The sequence below is a fragment of the Equus caballus genome, chromosome 22 (assembly GCF_041296265.1).
Source record: "Equus caballus isolate H_3958 breed thoroughbred chromosome 22, TB-T2T, whole genome shotgun sequence".
Taxonomy (NCBI): Eukaryota; Metazoa; Chordata; class Mammalia; order Perissodactyla; family Equidae; genus Equus; species Equus caballus.
The window spans coordinates 35,511,202-35,527,316 of NC_091705.1; the positions used below are offsets into that span (position 1 = coordinate 35,511,202).

A 16,115-nucleotide genomic window follows, 5' to 3' on the forward strand; every position below is an offset into this window, starting at 1 on the left:
CTAAATGGAGAGAAAGAGCCCTGAGGAACTGAAAAACATTCACGTTGGCTGAATTGTTGAATTTGAGGAGAAGGTGAAGGGAGAGGTGAGGCTGACAAAGGGCATGTGATGCAATGCTTTGTAGCCTGTATCCAGTTTCAATTTGCTAGTAAAATATCAGTGACTTAATATACAACTTTATTTCCTCATATAGAAGTCCAGAGTACAGGGCTATATGGCTGCTCCATAGTTACTGGGCACCAGGGTTCTTTTTGGCTCCTTTGGTCAGCCATCCCAGGCAGGTGGCTCGAATTCTTGTTGATATCTTACGTCTAAGATGGCTGTTGAAGCCCCAGCCATCATGTCCTTGAAACTGGCAGAAAGCAGGAGGCGAAATTGGGGATGGGCAAAAAAGGCACAGCCAGCTGTCTATTCCCACTTTAAGAGGCATTTTGAGAAGTGTCAACCAGGAGCATCTGCTTTCATCTGTTGGCCAGAACTTGCTAATATGAGAAACGTTTCATTCATAGATGTTTTACAGACATAGGAACACAGCATTATCTGGAAGAAAGGAAATTCTGGCCTGTGGAAAGACAATAACCCTTTCAAGTCACTGAATGACCAATGCATCTGATTCCTCTGCTACCTTTCAAACCTCTCAGAAGCACCCTGGCTGCTGGGCAGGCTGGGATAGTCCTTCAGCAGGGCACACTGCTGTCTTGATAAAATCAGGGTTATGTTACTAAGGAACAAGAGGATAGTGTTTTTTGGGTAGGTAACTAGCAGTTTATGTGTTAGAGGCCACGCTAATGAATTTGAACTTTATTCGGAGTAATGAAGGATTTTAAGTGGTTGAATTTGCTTCTTAAAAAGATAATTCTGGCTGCAGCATAGAGAATATACCAGAGGAGGACAAGCTCAAGACAGACATATAATGCAATAGTCCATGCCGGAGGTAACTGGCCCAGAAGAGAGTGGTGATGATTAGCTTAATTGGGTTGAGACAGGGTATAAACCAGTAAATGACATTCACTCAATAAATATTAAATGTCTTTGGGGACCGGCCTGGTGGTGCAGCGGTTGGGTGTGCGCGTTCTGCTTCTGGCAGCCCAGGGTTCGCCGGTTCAGATCCCAGGTGCGGACGTGGCACCACTTGGCAAGCCATGCTGTGGTAGGCATCCCACATATAAAGTAGAGGAAGATGGGCATGGATGTTAGCTCAGGGCCAGCCTTCCTCAGCAAAAAGAGGAGGATTGGCAGCAGTTAGCTCAGGGCTAATATTCCTCAAAAAAAAAAAAAATTAAATGTCGGTGTTTAATGTGTAAGACACTGAGCATGGCCTTGGGAAAGTAGTGGCAAAAAAAGACATACTGAGGGCGGGCACAAAGGGTGAAAGGACACACCTGTAAGACGACTGCCAAATAATAATGTACAACTGAAATTTCACGATGTTGTAAACTATCATAACCTCAAAAAAAAAAAAAAGACATACTGGTCTTCAGAGTTTAGAGTCTGGTGGGGCCCCGAATGTAAAATTGCAACTATGTCTAATGCTAAGAAGGAGTTACTAGCCTATTCAGAGAGGCCAGAGGCGTTTCTCTTGAGGAAGTGCCATTTGAGCTGAGACCTAAGGAGAAGTAGGAGTAAAGTAGGGGAAGAATGGCTGGAGGGGCTCCTTGTAGCGAACCCATTAGAAGGGCCCAGAGTGGTTGCCTGGAAACTAGGAGATGATTGCAGCCATCTAGTCAGAAGGGAATGTGGACTAGGGTTGTGATAGGAGAGGCAGAAAAGTGGAAGGAATGAAGAGAGATTTAGGAGGCAAATTCCAAAAGATTGGATTCGATGGTGTGAGAAAGGCAGGGGTCAGACGGCACCATTGTTTCTGCCTTGGGCAACAGGGTTATTTGGAGGGTTCTTCACCCAGATAGGGAGTTTAGGAGACAACCAGGTTTGGGAAGAAGGTCATAAGTTTGGTTTTGGACATATTGAGTTTGAGGTGCTTTTTTTTTTTTTAAGATTTAATTTTTCCTCCTTCTCCCTAAAGCCTCCCAGTACCTAGTTGTATATATTTTAGTTATGGGTCCTTCTAGTTGTCGTACGTGGGATGCTGCCTCAGCATGGCCTGATGAGTGGTGCTAGGTCTGCACCCAGGATTTGAACCTGCGAAATCCTGGGCTGCCAAAGCAGAGCATGCGAACTTAACCACTCGGCCACGGGGCCAGCCTCTTGAGGTGCTTTTGAGACATCCAAGAGAACATGTTGAATAGGCACTTGGACCCATGAGTGTGAGATTTAGGTGAGAGGATTGGGCTGGAAAAATAAATAAATGAGTTTTCCGTGTATAGGGGGTAATGAGCTTGCCCAGAAGAGAACGTGGAGTGAAAGGAGGAGTTATAGGACTTAGCCTTAAGGAACACCAAGTCATTTCTCACATTACATCAAACACCACCCACCGTGGGATCAATGACTTCAGCTTAAACCCCAAAGCTCTTTGTGCCACCGGGGCTGAGTGACAGGGCTGCAGTTTTCCCATAGTCCCATCCCACTTTCACCCCGCGGGAGGCCGTTGTAAGCGACAGTTCTTAAATGCTTTTCCTAGCGCTAGTGAGAAACTTGTGGGAGTTTTGTGCTCCTTTTGTCTAAAAGCCTCTGTGTCCAAGTTGAGATCATCTGTTAAGCTGGGCCACTGCCCAGGCTCATGTTAAATTTTGTGGTTTTCCTGGGTTGCTTATGATTTTGCTGCACACGGAAGACATGGTCTCTGTTCTCTTGTTCTTCTCCCTTTCTTTGGAGTAGCAAGGCTTAACCTCCTGTCTGACTGTGGCTGAGCCTTCTCCTGGCCTCTGCTTTGCAGCGCTTCTCAGCTCCTGGGATCACCCACTTCCTTCCAGGTAAATGATGGGAAGCTAGACTAGCTTGGTTGCTGTCATCAGGTCAACAAATCTCTTAGTACCCCAGGCACGTGATGCTAAAATCTGTGGGGTTTGGGGCAGGAAGCCCGCCTAGGGAGAGCGATGTACAGCCCCCTGGAGAAGTGGAATTGTCTGTGAGCCTATGGGGAGCCTTCAGTTCTGCTGCTATGAGCCCTTGCCCTGCCTGGAAAAATCTAGGGTCAGCTGAGACCCCAGGACCACTTCCTAGCTGGACAATGACCTCTTCTTCTGCCAAACCACAGGGGCTTGGCTGGCCTTCAGAGCCAGCAGCTCCAGCTGACTATTTTTTGAGGCCACACAGTGCCCTTGGAGATGCGAGGATGATTTGGAGTCAACTCCGAGGCAAGCGGCCCAGCTTTCAGTCTCTAAGCCACAGTGTGGCTTCTTCTGTCGCATAGACTTGTCGTAGACTCTGGAGAGGAGTGAAGAAGACAGACTCATCCTGTGGAATCCTGTGCTGGAAGGACTCCTGTGGAAGAAATAGGAGAGACCACAAGTTGGAGGAAGATTCCCTGGAAGGCTCACACTGTAGCAGTCCCCAGGATGCACAGAACATGATCCTGTGAACAGGATGGTGGTGTGGGGACAACATGGAACTGTGGTATGACATTGTCTTGTTCATTTGTTTATTCAGACATTACTGAGCACCTACTATGTGCTAGCCTCCTTGCTTAGGCAACAGAAATGCTAAAGTGACCACGAGCTCTTCCAGGAGCAGAATGGCCACAGATAATGGAAATATAATGTGGGCTGTAGCAGGAGTACACACCAGAGAGGAGAAGGTAAGTCTTCTCTGGAGGTTGCTGGGTCTTGAATGATGGGGACAGGCAATTTCAAAAGGAAACAAAGCATGGGCCAGCCCAGTGGTGTAGTGGTTAAGTTTGCATGCTCCACCTTGGTGGCCGTGGGTTTGGAACCCTGAGTGTGGACCTACACTCCACTCATCAAGCCACGCTGTGGCGGCATCCCACATACAAAATAGAGGAAGATTGGCACAGATGTTAGCTTAGGAACAATCGTCCTCAAGCAATAAGAGAAAGATTGGCAACAGATGTTAGCTCAGGGTCAATCTTCCTCACCAAAAAAACGGAAACAAAGCATAGAAATACAAAATAATCATAATGATGGCAACTATATTTTTTTTTAGGTTGATAGTGTGGACTCTAGTCCTGGCTCCATCACTCACTAATCTTAGGCAGTTATCTCAGTTTCTCATCTGTAAAATGGAGATAACAGTACCTACCTCAAAGAGTTGTTGGAGTAAATGGTAGTAAATGTTACTACTCACTTATTGCATTCCAGACCCTACATGTACACAATTTCTAAACCTTATGACGACCCTGAAAGTAGGTTTATCCATTTTACAGAGGAGGAAAAGTGATACTAGGGTTGCTCATGCTCATATGGATCAAAGGCTGCCATGGGGTTTGAACCCATATCTGACATCTAAACTCATGGCCTTCCTTCCGTCCATGTCTAGTGGGATAGAAATGCTGGATGTAAGTAGAATGAGGTCACAATGAGAGAAAGACATTTTCTTTTCCTTCCTCCCCAAAGCCCCAGTGCATGGCTGCATATCCCAGGTGTAAGGAAAGACATTTTTTGACACTTCCTTTCTGGCTGGTTATGATATATCTTGGCAGACCTCCCTGACAGCAAATTTGCCTTTTCATAGGAGTATGGTTGTGGTTTTACCAAGCGACTGTGGGCAAAATCCTTCATGAATGTGTTCTCCATAGAGCTGCTGGAAAAACCAAAGCCGGAATTTAACACTGGAACTCCTGCAACTCAAAAATTAAAAGGCAAACAGGCCAGTAAAAAAGAAGGAGGGTGCAAACAAGATTTTAACAGGCCCTTCACAAAAGAAAATGTGCGAATGGCCAATAAGCACATGAAAAGATGCTCAGCATCATTAGGTACGAGGGAAATGCAAATTGAAAGCACAATGAAATACTACTACATACACACCCACTTGGCCTAAACTAAAAAGTCCAAAAAATTAAAAAGAAATGTTGACCAGGATGTGGAGCAACCAGAACTCCCATACATTGTAGGTGCAAGTATAACATGATACATTTTGGAGAAAAGTCTGGCAGTTTCTTATAAAATTAAACACACACCCATTCTTTGACCACTGGTAAATATTTACTCAAGGGCAACGATAAACATGTGTCTACAAAGTAACTTGTACAGCAGCCTAGTTCATGATAACTAAAAACTTGAAAAGGGGCTGTCCTGGTGGCACAGCGGTTAAGTGCACACGTTCTGCTTCAGCGGCCTGGGGTTCACTGGTTTGAATCCCAGGTGCAGACACGGCACCGCTCGGCACACCATGCTGTGGTAGGCATCCCACATATAAAGTAGAGGAGGATGGGCATGGATGTTAGCTCAGGGCCAGTCTTCCTTGGCAAAAAGAGGAGGTTTGGCAGTAGTTAGCTTAGGGCTAATCTTCCTCAAAACAAAAACAAAAAAACTTAAAAGAGCTCAGAGCTCAGGTGTCCATCAACAGGAGAATGGTTTATGGTATATTCATACACTGTAATACTACACAGCAACAAAAAGAAACGAACTGCTGATAATGCAAGAACATGGATGATTCTCAAAAACATTGTTCTGGTGAAAGAAGCCTTACACAAAAAAGTATACATATGACATGACGATCTCATTTATGTGAAGCTCTAGAACAGATTAACCTATTTTGTGGAGAAAAATCAGAACAGTGGTTGCCTCTGGAAGGGGGTGGAGGGGACAGGAATTGACTGGGAAGGGGCATTCGCTAATTTCCTGGGGTTTTAGGAATGTTCTCTATCTTGACAGGAGTTTGGGTTACACAGGGTTATGTCTTTGTGACTCAATGAATATGTACTTCAGATTTTTGCATTTCTCTGTATGTAAATTTTACACCAAAAGAAAAATGTAAACAAATATTGAACTCTAGTTAATGATATGCATGCTTAAATATTTAGGAGGAAGTGTACTTATGTCTGCAATTTACTTTGAAATGCATTAAAACATAAGATGAATTGAGGGATTTATAGACTATACGTGATAAATCAAGTATAGTAAAATGTTAACGGTGGAATCTAGGTGATGGGGAAATAGGTATTCCTTGTAACCCGTGTTCATTCTTTCCACTTTACTGTATGTTTGAAATTTTTCATAATAAAAAGGCCAGCTAGGCGTTTTGCAGGAAAGCTCTGCCACTAGAGAGCCGGCTAGGCTTAGGACCGAGCAAATGGAGACACTGGAAGCTGAGGAAGCCATGAGCCCTGCCGTGTGACTTTGCAAAAGTAATTAAGCTTTTTCAGTCTGTTTCCTCAACTATCTCATGGCACAGCGGCAGTGGCGGCGCTCGGTATTATTAAGCACTTTCTTGTGGGTGGGAATACCGCAAAGCAGGGGGTCCTCAACGCAGCCACGCCACACGCCCACTGCCCTTCACGCCCTCTCAGCGCCCCCTTAGATCTACCAGCCCTTAGAGGCCTATCCAGGCCGTCGCTCTGGCAACTGCACCCGGTTTCCGGGATGGCACCGGAAGTCGCTTCTCATACGCTCTTCCCATTGGAGGCCGGCCTCTCGTGGAGGCGGGCGCTGTTGGCAGACGGAAGCAGCCGCAGGCATGGCGGTGGCCGTGCGGCTGGCGCTGATTGTACTGCTGCTCCTGGGACCAGGCGGCTGGGGCCATACAGAGCCCTCACGCGACAGCCTGCGGGAGGAGCTGGTCATCACCCCGCTGCCTTCTGGGGACGTTGCCGCCACGTTCCAGTTCCGCACGCGCTGGGATTCGGAGCTGCAACGGGAAGAAGGTGAGAAGGCGAGACTGGAGAAAGATATCCTGCGGCACGTGCTGGGAGTGGGATAGAGGCAGGTCTTGGGGGCGGGGCCTTGGGGCCCTGGGTGGGGTTCTGGCCCCTGGGCGTGGGGCCTGACAGAGTAGGTCCTTGGAGGAAGGATGGGACAGTTATTGAAGAACCCCACTGTACCGGTGCTGAAGCTAAGGCCCAGAGAGGGACGGTGACTCCTCCTGACTCCTCGTTCAGTGCTCTTTTCGCAGTTCCAGGCTGCCACTGTGAGCCTTTAATTAGGGCTCTCTGTCGATAATACTAATGATGATGATCTTGGCGGTTACCATTTCTCCTGGGTGCTGGGCACAGTGCTCAGTTCGTGAACGATTACTGGGAAGAAATTGGAGATGTAGACAGGGAAAGGTACTTGCCCAAGATCACATCGCTAGTAAGTGACACAGTGTGGTCTGGAATTTAGATCTCTGACCCCAGAACCTGGGGTGTACTGCTTCTTTGGGGTGCGTGAGAACCCTCCCTCCAGGACCATCACTCACCTACTTCCCCTTCTCCAGTGTCTCATTATAGGCTCTTCCCCAAAGCCCTGGGGCAGTTGATCTCCAAGTATTCTCTGCAGGAGCTGCACCTGTCATTCACTCAAGGCTTCTGGAGGACTCGATACTGGGGACCACCCTTCCTGCAGGCCCCATCAGGTGCAGAGCTCTGGGTCTGGTTCCAAGACACCGTCACTGAGTGAGTGCCCACTTTGAGGGCTGTTGGAGGCCATGGAGGGAATGAGGTAGGGGCCGGTGTTGTCATCCTGTCACTCCCCTTGAGGGCAGCAGTTCCAGCAGGCAGCAATTCCATGGTGGTAAAGCTGGCGTTGAGGAAATGATATTTCCACTAGGTGGTGTTCTTTACTTTGCTGAATATGCTTCTTTCCCCTAATACTTCCACACTTAAGGTAGCACATGCGTACCTCTACAGAGACGGGTAACAAATAATTGAAGCTTACTTGGATGTAAGGCAGTAGAAAACTGTGGCAAACCGGTTAACCTTTTGAAAGATGTTCATTCACGTAATAATAATAGTAATAAAGAATACCATCAGAGCCAAACAAAATATCTGTGGGCTAGAATTGGCCCACAAGTTGCCAGATCTCCATATTAGAGGAATTGGTTTTTAGGGGAGAGAGGAGGGTCTAGCTACTGCTGTTGTACCACAATATCCTCTTAATTCCACTCTGAGAAATCAATAGCACAAGTATGATAAATAAAATTTTAGGGACAGTAATAGGGAGTGGTGGGGACTGTGGCACGTTAGCTTGAAAGGACAGCTGCCACTCAGCTCCTATGGATTGTTACCATGTGGGAATAGAGGCCAGCTGTCGTCACAAACTCATTTTTCAAGAGATGCTAGAAGTCTGGATTTTAATGTGAAAATTGGCAAATTTAAACATCAGCAAATAATTTAAAAATTTAAGACATGCTGTGTTGGTCACTGTTGTGTATACCAAATGAAAACATGGTTATGGGTTGGGTGGAGCTTTTAGTTTTCAAGTCTGCAATCTTTATTTGAGGCTTGAGGATTGGAATAATTGAAAAGCTCTGAACAGAGGAGTATCAAAAAACCCCAGAACAGCACTAAGGTGATATCAAATGAGGAGCAAGTAGTGACCCCAAACTTGCCAAGGCTTTCTCTCTTGCCTGAACTCTGGCTCCTGGCCACTTTCCCGTCTGCTCTACTGTCACTGTCTTCTCTAACCTTATAATTATCTATAATATGGAGCGGATGTTTAGAATTCTGGTTTCATGCTTTCTATTATTAATGTAGAGAACAAATCTGTTTTGATATTTTTTTGAGAAAAAAATACCTAATTTAATTTGATGTTTTTTGAGGTTCTAGAATGGTTGTTTTTCCCTGTTCAGTGAGCCTTTGTAAGAGCTTCTATTCCGGGGGCAGAACCAGGAATGCCCTGGAGTTACCTTCATGCCCAGAGTATTCACAGGGAAGTATGTAGTTTTGCCCAGCTGAGCACACCTCAGCATGGCTCGGTGAGCTGGTCTCAGCCTCTGAGGTGGGGGGCACTTTACATAGTGTTGTGGGATGTATGTAGGTGACTCAGACTTGCTCCCTGTCCTCAGGTTGCTCACAGCTTAGGTGAGGAGAAAAGATGCTTAGGACAGCATCCTGCTCCCTCTTAGCCATTTCCCAGGAGGAACCTCGTGAGCGGCTCGGGTGGTCAGAACCGCAGCAGCACAGGAGGAGGCTGTGGTCGAGCGGGGCAGGAACGCTCCCTGGAGGAGGGCTCTCCCTTGCAGGTGGGCGGAGAGGAGGGAGTAGGGCATTCCCAGGCAGGAGGAGGAGTCACCTGAGCAGAGACCTGTGGGGAGGTAGGGATGTCCAGAGGACAGTGAGGAAGAAGGGGCTGAGTCGGGCAGCGATGCTCTTCCATCTCCATCAGCTGGCCAGACCCATGGTTTGGCAGCAACTGCAGGCTTTGAGGGAGGGAGCAGAGGCAGCCCCGGGACAATGAGTGGGTTTGTGTCTCCATCCAGTGTGGATAAATCTTGGAAGGAGCTCAGTAACGTCCTCTCAGGGATCTTCTGTGCCTCTCTCAACTTCATCGACTCCACCAACACGGTCATTCCCACTGCCTCCTTCAAACCCCTGGGGCTGGCCAATGGTGAGATAGCCCCGCAGCCCTTTCCTTCTTCCTGTTACCTCTTGCCCAAACCTTTACCTCCTTTCCCCTCAGCTTTCTCCTTCCTCAGCTGGGCCACCTTATAAATCCCCCGGGTATGCAGGCCCCAGAAGAAGGCTTCCCGAGACTGTGCTGTCTCTGTGTTGCCTTCTCCCAAGGGGAGCAAGGGGTTTCACCCCCAGTTGAGATGGTTAGAGTGGTGGTGTTAGAGAGTTGTATGGGGAGGAGGAGAGGTCACTCCATCTCTAAAGTGTGGGTCCTGAGGAATGGGTCCAAGACTCCCCCAGATGGACTCCTGTCTCCTTCAGGCACTGATCACTATTTCCTGCGCTATGCCGTGCTGCCGCGGGAGGTTGTCTGCACTGAGAACCTTACCCCATGGAAGAAGCTCTTGCCCTGTAGTTCCAAGGTGAGGCCAGAGTGGTCTCAATGGGGTGGGAGCCCCAGGGAGTGGACAGAGTTGGCATATGGCCCTTCACTGCCTGACAGGCAGGCTGTGTTTACAGATAGCCTCGGCCCTCTGCCCCACAGTGCAGGGCTCTGACCTTTCATCCCTTCTCGCGTCCTCCAGGCAGGCCTCTCTGTGCTGCTGAAGGCTGATCGCTTGTTCCACACTAGCTACCACTCCCAGGCAGTGCATATCCGCCCTGTTTGCAGAGTAAGTCATGGGGAATGGGGATGGATGCCACCCAGGGGCCCTGAGGAGGTACAGGTGAAGCATCTAGCTCAGTGCCTGCCGAGGGCTGAGCCAGTAGGAAGTGGTAGATGTGATGATGACTTTTTGGGCACTGGCCACGTACGAAGGAAACTTGAGTGTTTGCCTGGCAAGCATTCAATAAATCTTTGTCATGGACCATAGTGGTTAAGAAGAATAGCTGTGCGGGTGCACCTGCTAGCTTTGTCACTCGCCAGCTGGCATGACCTTGAGCACATTATTTTATTTCCCTGAGCCTGGTTTCCTCATCTGTCGAATGAGAATAACCGTAGTAGTAGTTGCTGCGGTTGTTGGCGATAGTCCATCCGACTGATGCCCATAAAGCTGTGGCACAGGGTCAAGTGCTCAGTAGTGAATGGTAGCAAAGTGATGGATGGAAAGATGCATAATAGACAAGAGATTGAGTCCAGGTAGGAGTCAGATGCTGCATGGTTGGGGGAGTGATATGTCCTTACTGCTGCCATCTGGCCCTTGTGGTAGAATGCACGCTGTACCAGCATCTCCTGGGAGCTGAGGCAGACCCTTTCCGTTGTGTTTGATGCCTTCGTCACGGGGCAAGGGAAGAAAGGTAAGCTACCTTGGCAGCTCATCTCTACCTCCCCATCGCCAGCCCTGCGTTCTCTTTGTGGACCAGGCCTGGCCCCAGCCCCTGCTCATTCCCGCTCTCTGCTTCTCAGACTGGTCCCTCTTCCGGATGTTCTCCCGGACCCTCACAGAGCCCTGCCCCCTGGCTGCAGAGAGCCGAGTCTATGTGGACATCACCAGCTCTAAGCAGGTACCAAGATCTCCAGCCGTACACAGTCTCTCTCCCCAAGGCCAGCCTGCCCCTCTGCTCACTTCTCAGACCTGCCCTTGTATCACCAGGACAATGAGACGTTGGAGGTGAACCCGCCCCCTCTCACCACATACCAGGATGTCATCCTGGGCACCCAGAAGACCTATGCTGTCTACGATTTACTTGACACGGCCGTGATCAACAACTCCCGCAACCTTAACCTCCAGCTCAAGTGGAAGAGACCCCCAGAGAATGGTGCGGGGTGGGGGATGGGCTGCCAGGGGCATAACAGGCTACAGAGTTTCATCTCTTGGGGAAGACTCCCATTCCTCCCTCTTCACTACGAGATAAGAGGCTTGTGGTTAGACCCAGATCTGTGCAGTCAGATGACCTGGTTCTAACTCCACCTTTTCTAAGCTCTATGACCTGGCGCAGGTTCCTAACCTTACTGCCTCATCTGGAAGATGTGGACAGTAATACCTAGCAGATTAGATGAGATAATTAATGTAAAACACGGAGGTTTTCGTGCATTAATCAACAAATATTTTTTGCAGAAGATACCCCGCATTCAAGAAACATAATATCTACTAGTTGAGGCAGGCATCCAGTTAATTAATTGCAGTTGTGTTTAGTGTTAGCAAGGAAAAGTGCAGAATGCCATGAGAGCACCTGGTTTGGGTTGGGAGGGGCACAGAGCTCAGGACAGATGAATATTTAGTAAATAATAGTAATTCACTTATCATCAGTGTGGGCTGAGGAAGACAGAGGTGATTCCAGAATGCAGGTTTCCCACTTCTGATGGCAAAGCTTTTCCCCCTTCCCCTCCTGGCTCTGAGGCTCTGAATGTGGCCTGGGATGTGGGGGTGGGGAGTGACCTTTCCTTTGGGAGCTCTAGCTGTTGACTTTTCTCTATGCAGAGGCCCCACCAGTGCCCTTCCTGCACGCCCAGCGGTACGTGAGCGGCTATGGGCTGCAGAGTGGGGAGCTGAGCACCCTGCTGTACAACACCCACCCCTACCGGGCCTTCCCCGTGCTGCTGCTGGACACGGTGCCCTGGTACCTGCGGCTGTATGTGCACACCCTCACCATCACCTCCAAGGGCAAGGAGAACAAGCCAAGTGAGAGCTGAGCCCAAACCACGTCCCCCTCCCCACCCCGGCTCACTCTCCCTCCAGGTCTCCAAACCCTCATTTCTCAGGGTAATTCCTGGGGTACCTCGAAAAAATTACACAGGCATAACGGGTTAGGAAGGAATAGTTTGGGAAATGGCAAGGGTAGCCTCACCATGCTAGATCTGGAAGTAATTTATAAGGCAAAAATAATGAAAACCCATAGGCCTGGTGATTCTTTTTTTTTCTTGAGGAAGATTAGCCCTGAGCTAACTACTGCCAGTCTTCCTCTTTTTTGCTGAGGAAGCCTGGCCCTGAGCTAACATCCATGCCCATCTTCCTCTACTTTATATATGGGACGCCTACCACAGCATGGAGTACCAAGCGGTGCCATGTCTGCACCCGGGATCTGAACTGGCGAACCCCGGGCCACCAAGGAGCAGAAAGTGCGAGCTTAACCACTGCTCCACCAGGCCGGCCCCAAGCCTGGTGATTCTTAATGGGACTTTATGAAAGCAGTAGTTTTCTTGTCTTTTTCAGTTGTTTTCTCCTTCTTCCTGGCACCCTGGGCGCCTCTTGTTTTGTGATGATTCATAGACTCTTTCAGGTAGAGAGAGGGTTAGCAGAAAAAGCAGAGGACTAGAAACAAAGAAGATAGCAGGGCTGGAGTAGATGGGTTTGCTTCCTTGGGAGGGGTCAAGAGGTATAGTTTTAAAATTTTCTTTTTATTTTCTATCATTTTTCTACAGAGGAGTTATATTTGCTGAGTGCTTTCTGTGAGGTGCAGGCGTAGCACTGAAGCACGTGTGTTTCTCTGGAGTGGGGGAGACTGATAGCACAGAAACAGATTTCTAGGAAGAGGTGGTAGCACATGCCGAACGAAGGGCCAGGCTTCAAACCTTCCTTAAACACCTCTATTGTTTCCCATATTTTCAAGCCTGTGGTTAATACATATTTTCAGTACCACTGTTTGTACCACCTTCAAAATCTCTGCTTCAGCCACCATGCTACCTGTGTGTTTGTAGGTTTTCCTAGGTTTTTTTACCTTTTGCTCTGGAAAATTTCAAACACATACCCAAATGGAGTAATATCATAAACTCCCTCGTACCCATCCCCTAGTTTCGACAGTCTCCAGCTCCCTATCGTTTTTGTCTCATCTCTCCCTTTATTTTTTTGGTTTGTTTTTCTGCTGGAGTATCATAAATCCTAGATGTCCTATCAATTCATCTTTAAATACGTCAGTTTATATCTCTAACAGTTAAAGGACAGTGCAGCCTATCATTAGCATTCCTTTTTCCTCCAGCTGTCTTAACAATAACTTTTTGTGATTGGTTTGTTTGAATTGGGATCTAAACAAAGTCCTCACGTTGCATTTGCTTGATATGCTCTTAAGTTTCTCTCTCTCTTTTTTTAGTTAATAGGCTTTATTTTTTAGAGCAGTTTTAGGTTTACAGGAAAACTGAGCAGAAAGTACAGTATTCTTAGAGACGCCCCACATCCGCGGTTTCCCTGTTATTAACGTCTTGCGTTGGTGTGGTCCTCTTAAGTCTCTCTTAAGCTGTAACAGTTCCCATTCTTTTTTTAATCTATCCAGTGGAGAAACTGGGGTCTTATTTGTTGTATAGAATGTTCTGCATTCTGGATTTGTCCTTCTGCCCATGTTTAACATCTTCCTCCATCCCCTGCGTTTCTTGTGTATTGCTGGTTAGATTTAGGGACTTGATTAGATTCAGGTCCCATATTTTTGGCCAGAAAACTTCCCAGGTGGTTCTGTGAACTCTCTGCTGTGTTACTTCAGGCCTCTGAAGTCTGATGCCCCAGTTTTAGTGATGTGAAGATTGATGAGATTGAGCACCTGCTGGGACAGCTGCCCTGGAAACATCTTTTCTGACATCCTGCTCCCTTCCCTGAACCTGCCTGCCTTGTGTGATCCAGAGCCCTCCTTCTGGGTGCCTAGGTCCAGGCCCCAAGGCCTCAGTAGGTTGGAACAAGAGGTGCAGGTAGTCTGACCCCAGGAAGGAGGTATGGGTGACCCTTGCCTGTCTCTAGGTTACATCCACTACCAGCCTGCCCAGGACCGGCTGCAGCCTCACCTCCTGGAGATGCTGATTCAGCTGCCAGCCAACTCAGTCACCAAGGTCTCCATCCAGTTTGAGCGGGCACTGCTCAAGTGGACCGAGTATACCCCGGACCCCAACCATGGCTTCTATGTCAGGTAGGCTCCACCCCCACATACTGCTCCCCACCCTCCTGACTCATCCTCTCTGCCACTTTCCCCTGGTTGGGGAGCCAGTGAGCAACACAGCTCCCGGAATATCTGCTTCTCTGCAGCCCATCTGTCCTCAGCGCCCTTGTGCCCAGCATCGTAGCATCCAAACCCGTGGACTGGGAAGAGAGCCCCCTCTTCAACAGCCTGTAAGTGTGACCTCAGCTGTGTGCTTCGAGGTGGGCCTTTACACAGATGACCAGGTTTCTGCAGGGTAGGTTGGGGCTGCCTCTTCCAAAGTAATGTGCAGATTTAACTCGATCCTAATAAAAATCCTAGTGGTCTATAATATTTGTACTTTATAAAATGGTTTGAAAGTGCTTCTAGAAGAATAAATACATGACAAGAGCAGTACTTATAACCTACATTTACACACTGATTCTCTTAACAAATATTTAACTGAGCACTTAACCAATGCCAGCACTTCTGAGAGCACTGGCTGTACAACAGTAAGCGGAACGGACTTGTCCCTGCCCTGCTAATGCTTCTGGTCTGGAGGGGAGGCTCTGTTCTAGAGAGCCGTGTACCCAGGGCTGGTGCTGGGGAGTAATCTGCTGGGTTATCCGGGAAGGCTTCTTTGAGGAGATGGCCTTTAGGCTGAGACCAGAAGGCTAAGGAAGAGGCAGCCAAGTGAAAGTAGGGCCCCTTCCTCTCCCTCAGCGTAAGGCAGCTCTCCTTGTGCCAGGTTGTTGTGTTAAGCTTTCATATGAGATGTCTTCTGTTGAAAAGGTTATGAGGCTAAGAAAACTTTGCAGACCCTTACCGTGGCGCAGTGGCCCCGTGCAGCCCCAGAGTCGGGACCGGGGTGAGACGGGGAGCAGCGGCAGGTCTGCCTGACCCCTCCTTCCTGCCCCCAGCTTCCCAGGCTCCGACAGCTCCAGCTACTTTGTGCGGCTCTACACGGAGCCACTGCTGGTGAACCTGCCGACGCCGGACTTCAGCATGCCCTACAATGTCATCTGCCTCACGTGCACGGTGGTGGCCGTGTGCTATGGCTCCTTCTACAACCTCCTCACCCGAACCTTCCACATCGAGGAGCCCAGCAAGGGCGGCTTGGCCAAGCGGCTGGCTAACCTCATCCGGCGCGCCCGTGGCGTCCCCCCGCTCTGAGACTCACCCTCTTCACAGCTGGGTGACTGTTTCTCTCTGGGAAGGGATAGTGGCGACACCAAGGGCTCTTTCCGCCACTTGCTCTCCCCAGAGTCGGCTTTTGAACCAAACTGCCCCTGGACTAGGCCAGGGCCTAGAGCTGCGCTGTCTGTGCAGTAGCCACGAGCCAAATGTGGCATTTGAATTTAAATTAATTTAAGTTAAAAGTCCATTTCCTCAGCTGAACTAGCCACATTGAAAGTGCTCAGTAATGAAAAGTGATTCGTGGCTACTGTGTTGGACAGTGTGGACAATGGTTTCCGTCACTGCAGAAGGTTCTGTTGGACAGCGCGGGCCTAGGTAACAGGGTGTGCTGAAGAATTCGTATCACTGTGTAGTAGCTGGAATTTACTGTTGTGGAATAAAAAGTGGCTGCTTCCTGGGTTCTTTGCCTGCTGTCCTTGAAGGCCTGGGAAGAGCTGGGGACTAGGGCTTGTTTGCTGGGTGCCTGAATAGGACCTCCTACATCCTCTGCCTGCAAAACACCCCAAACAAACAAACTCCCCAACCTCCTCTCACTCCTGCCAGAGATTCCTTCTCCTCATCTCTGGCTCCCCCCTCCCCCACCCCCATCCTCGTCTGACTGTAATTCCCAGAACTCCCTGGGTTTAGAAGTGTTTATGTAGGCATAATCCATGACCATGAACGTGAAGCATGTCCCGCCTTTCAGGGGCCCTGTCACCAAGGGTAAAGCTGGAGAGAC

The 16,115-nt window shown here is 48.8% G+C and overlaps 1 protein-coding gene across 3 annotated transcripts; it reads left to right on the top strand.

Annotated features, from left to right (window-relative positions):
* Window positions 1-2,742: 2,742 nt before the first annotated feature.
* PIGT (phosphatidylinositol glycan anchor biosynthesis class T) lies at window positions 2,743-15,796 on the top strand. 3 transcript variants are annotated; one of them, XM_070247131.1, is made up of 13 exons: window positions 2,743-3,694; window positions 6,083-6,718; window positions 7,270-7,447; window positions 9,253-9,380; window positions 9,707-9,807; window positions 9,970-10,056; window positions 10,594-10,681; window positions 10,791-10,888; window positions 10,978-11,143; window positions 11,806-12,006; window positions 14,047-14,212; window positions 14,329-14,412; window positions 15,121-15,796. In XM_070247131.1, the coding sequence occupies exons 2-13, from the start codon at window positions 6,532-6,534 to the stop codon at window positions 15,371-15,373; spliced, it is 1,737 nt and encodes a 578-aa protein (XP_070103232.1). In that variant the 5' UTR covers window positions 2,743-3,694; window positions 6,083-6,531; the 3' UTR covers window positions 15,374-15,796. The 3 variants fall into 3 exon arrangements, with proteins under 3 accessions (XP_070103232.1, XP_070103233.1, XP_001503310.2); XM_070247132.1 differs by having other exon boundaries at window positions 3,221-3,694; window positions 6,365-6,718; XM_001503260.7 differs by having other exon boundaries at window positions 3,221-3,694; window positions 6,376-6,718.
* The last annotated feature ends 319 nt before the right edge of the window (window positions 15,797-16,115 follow it).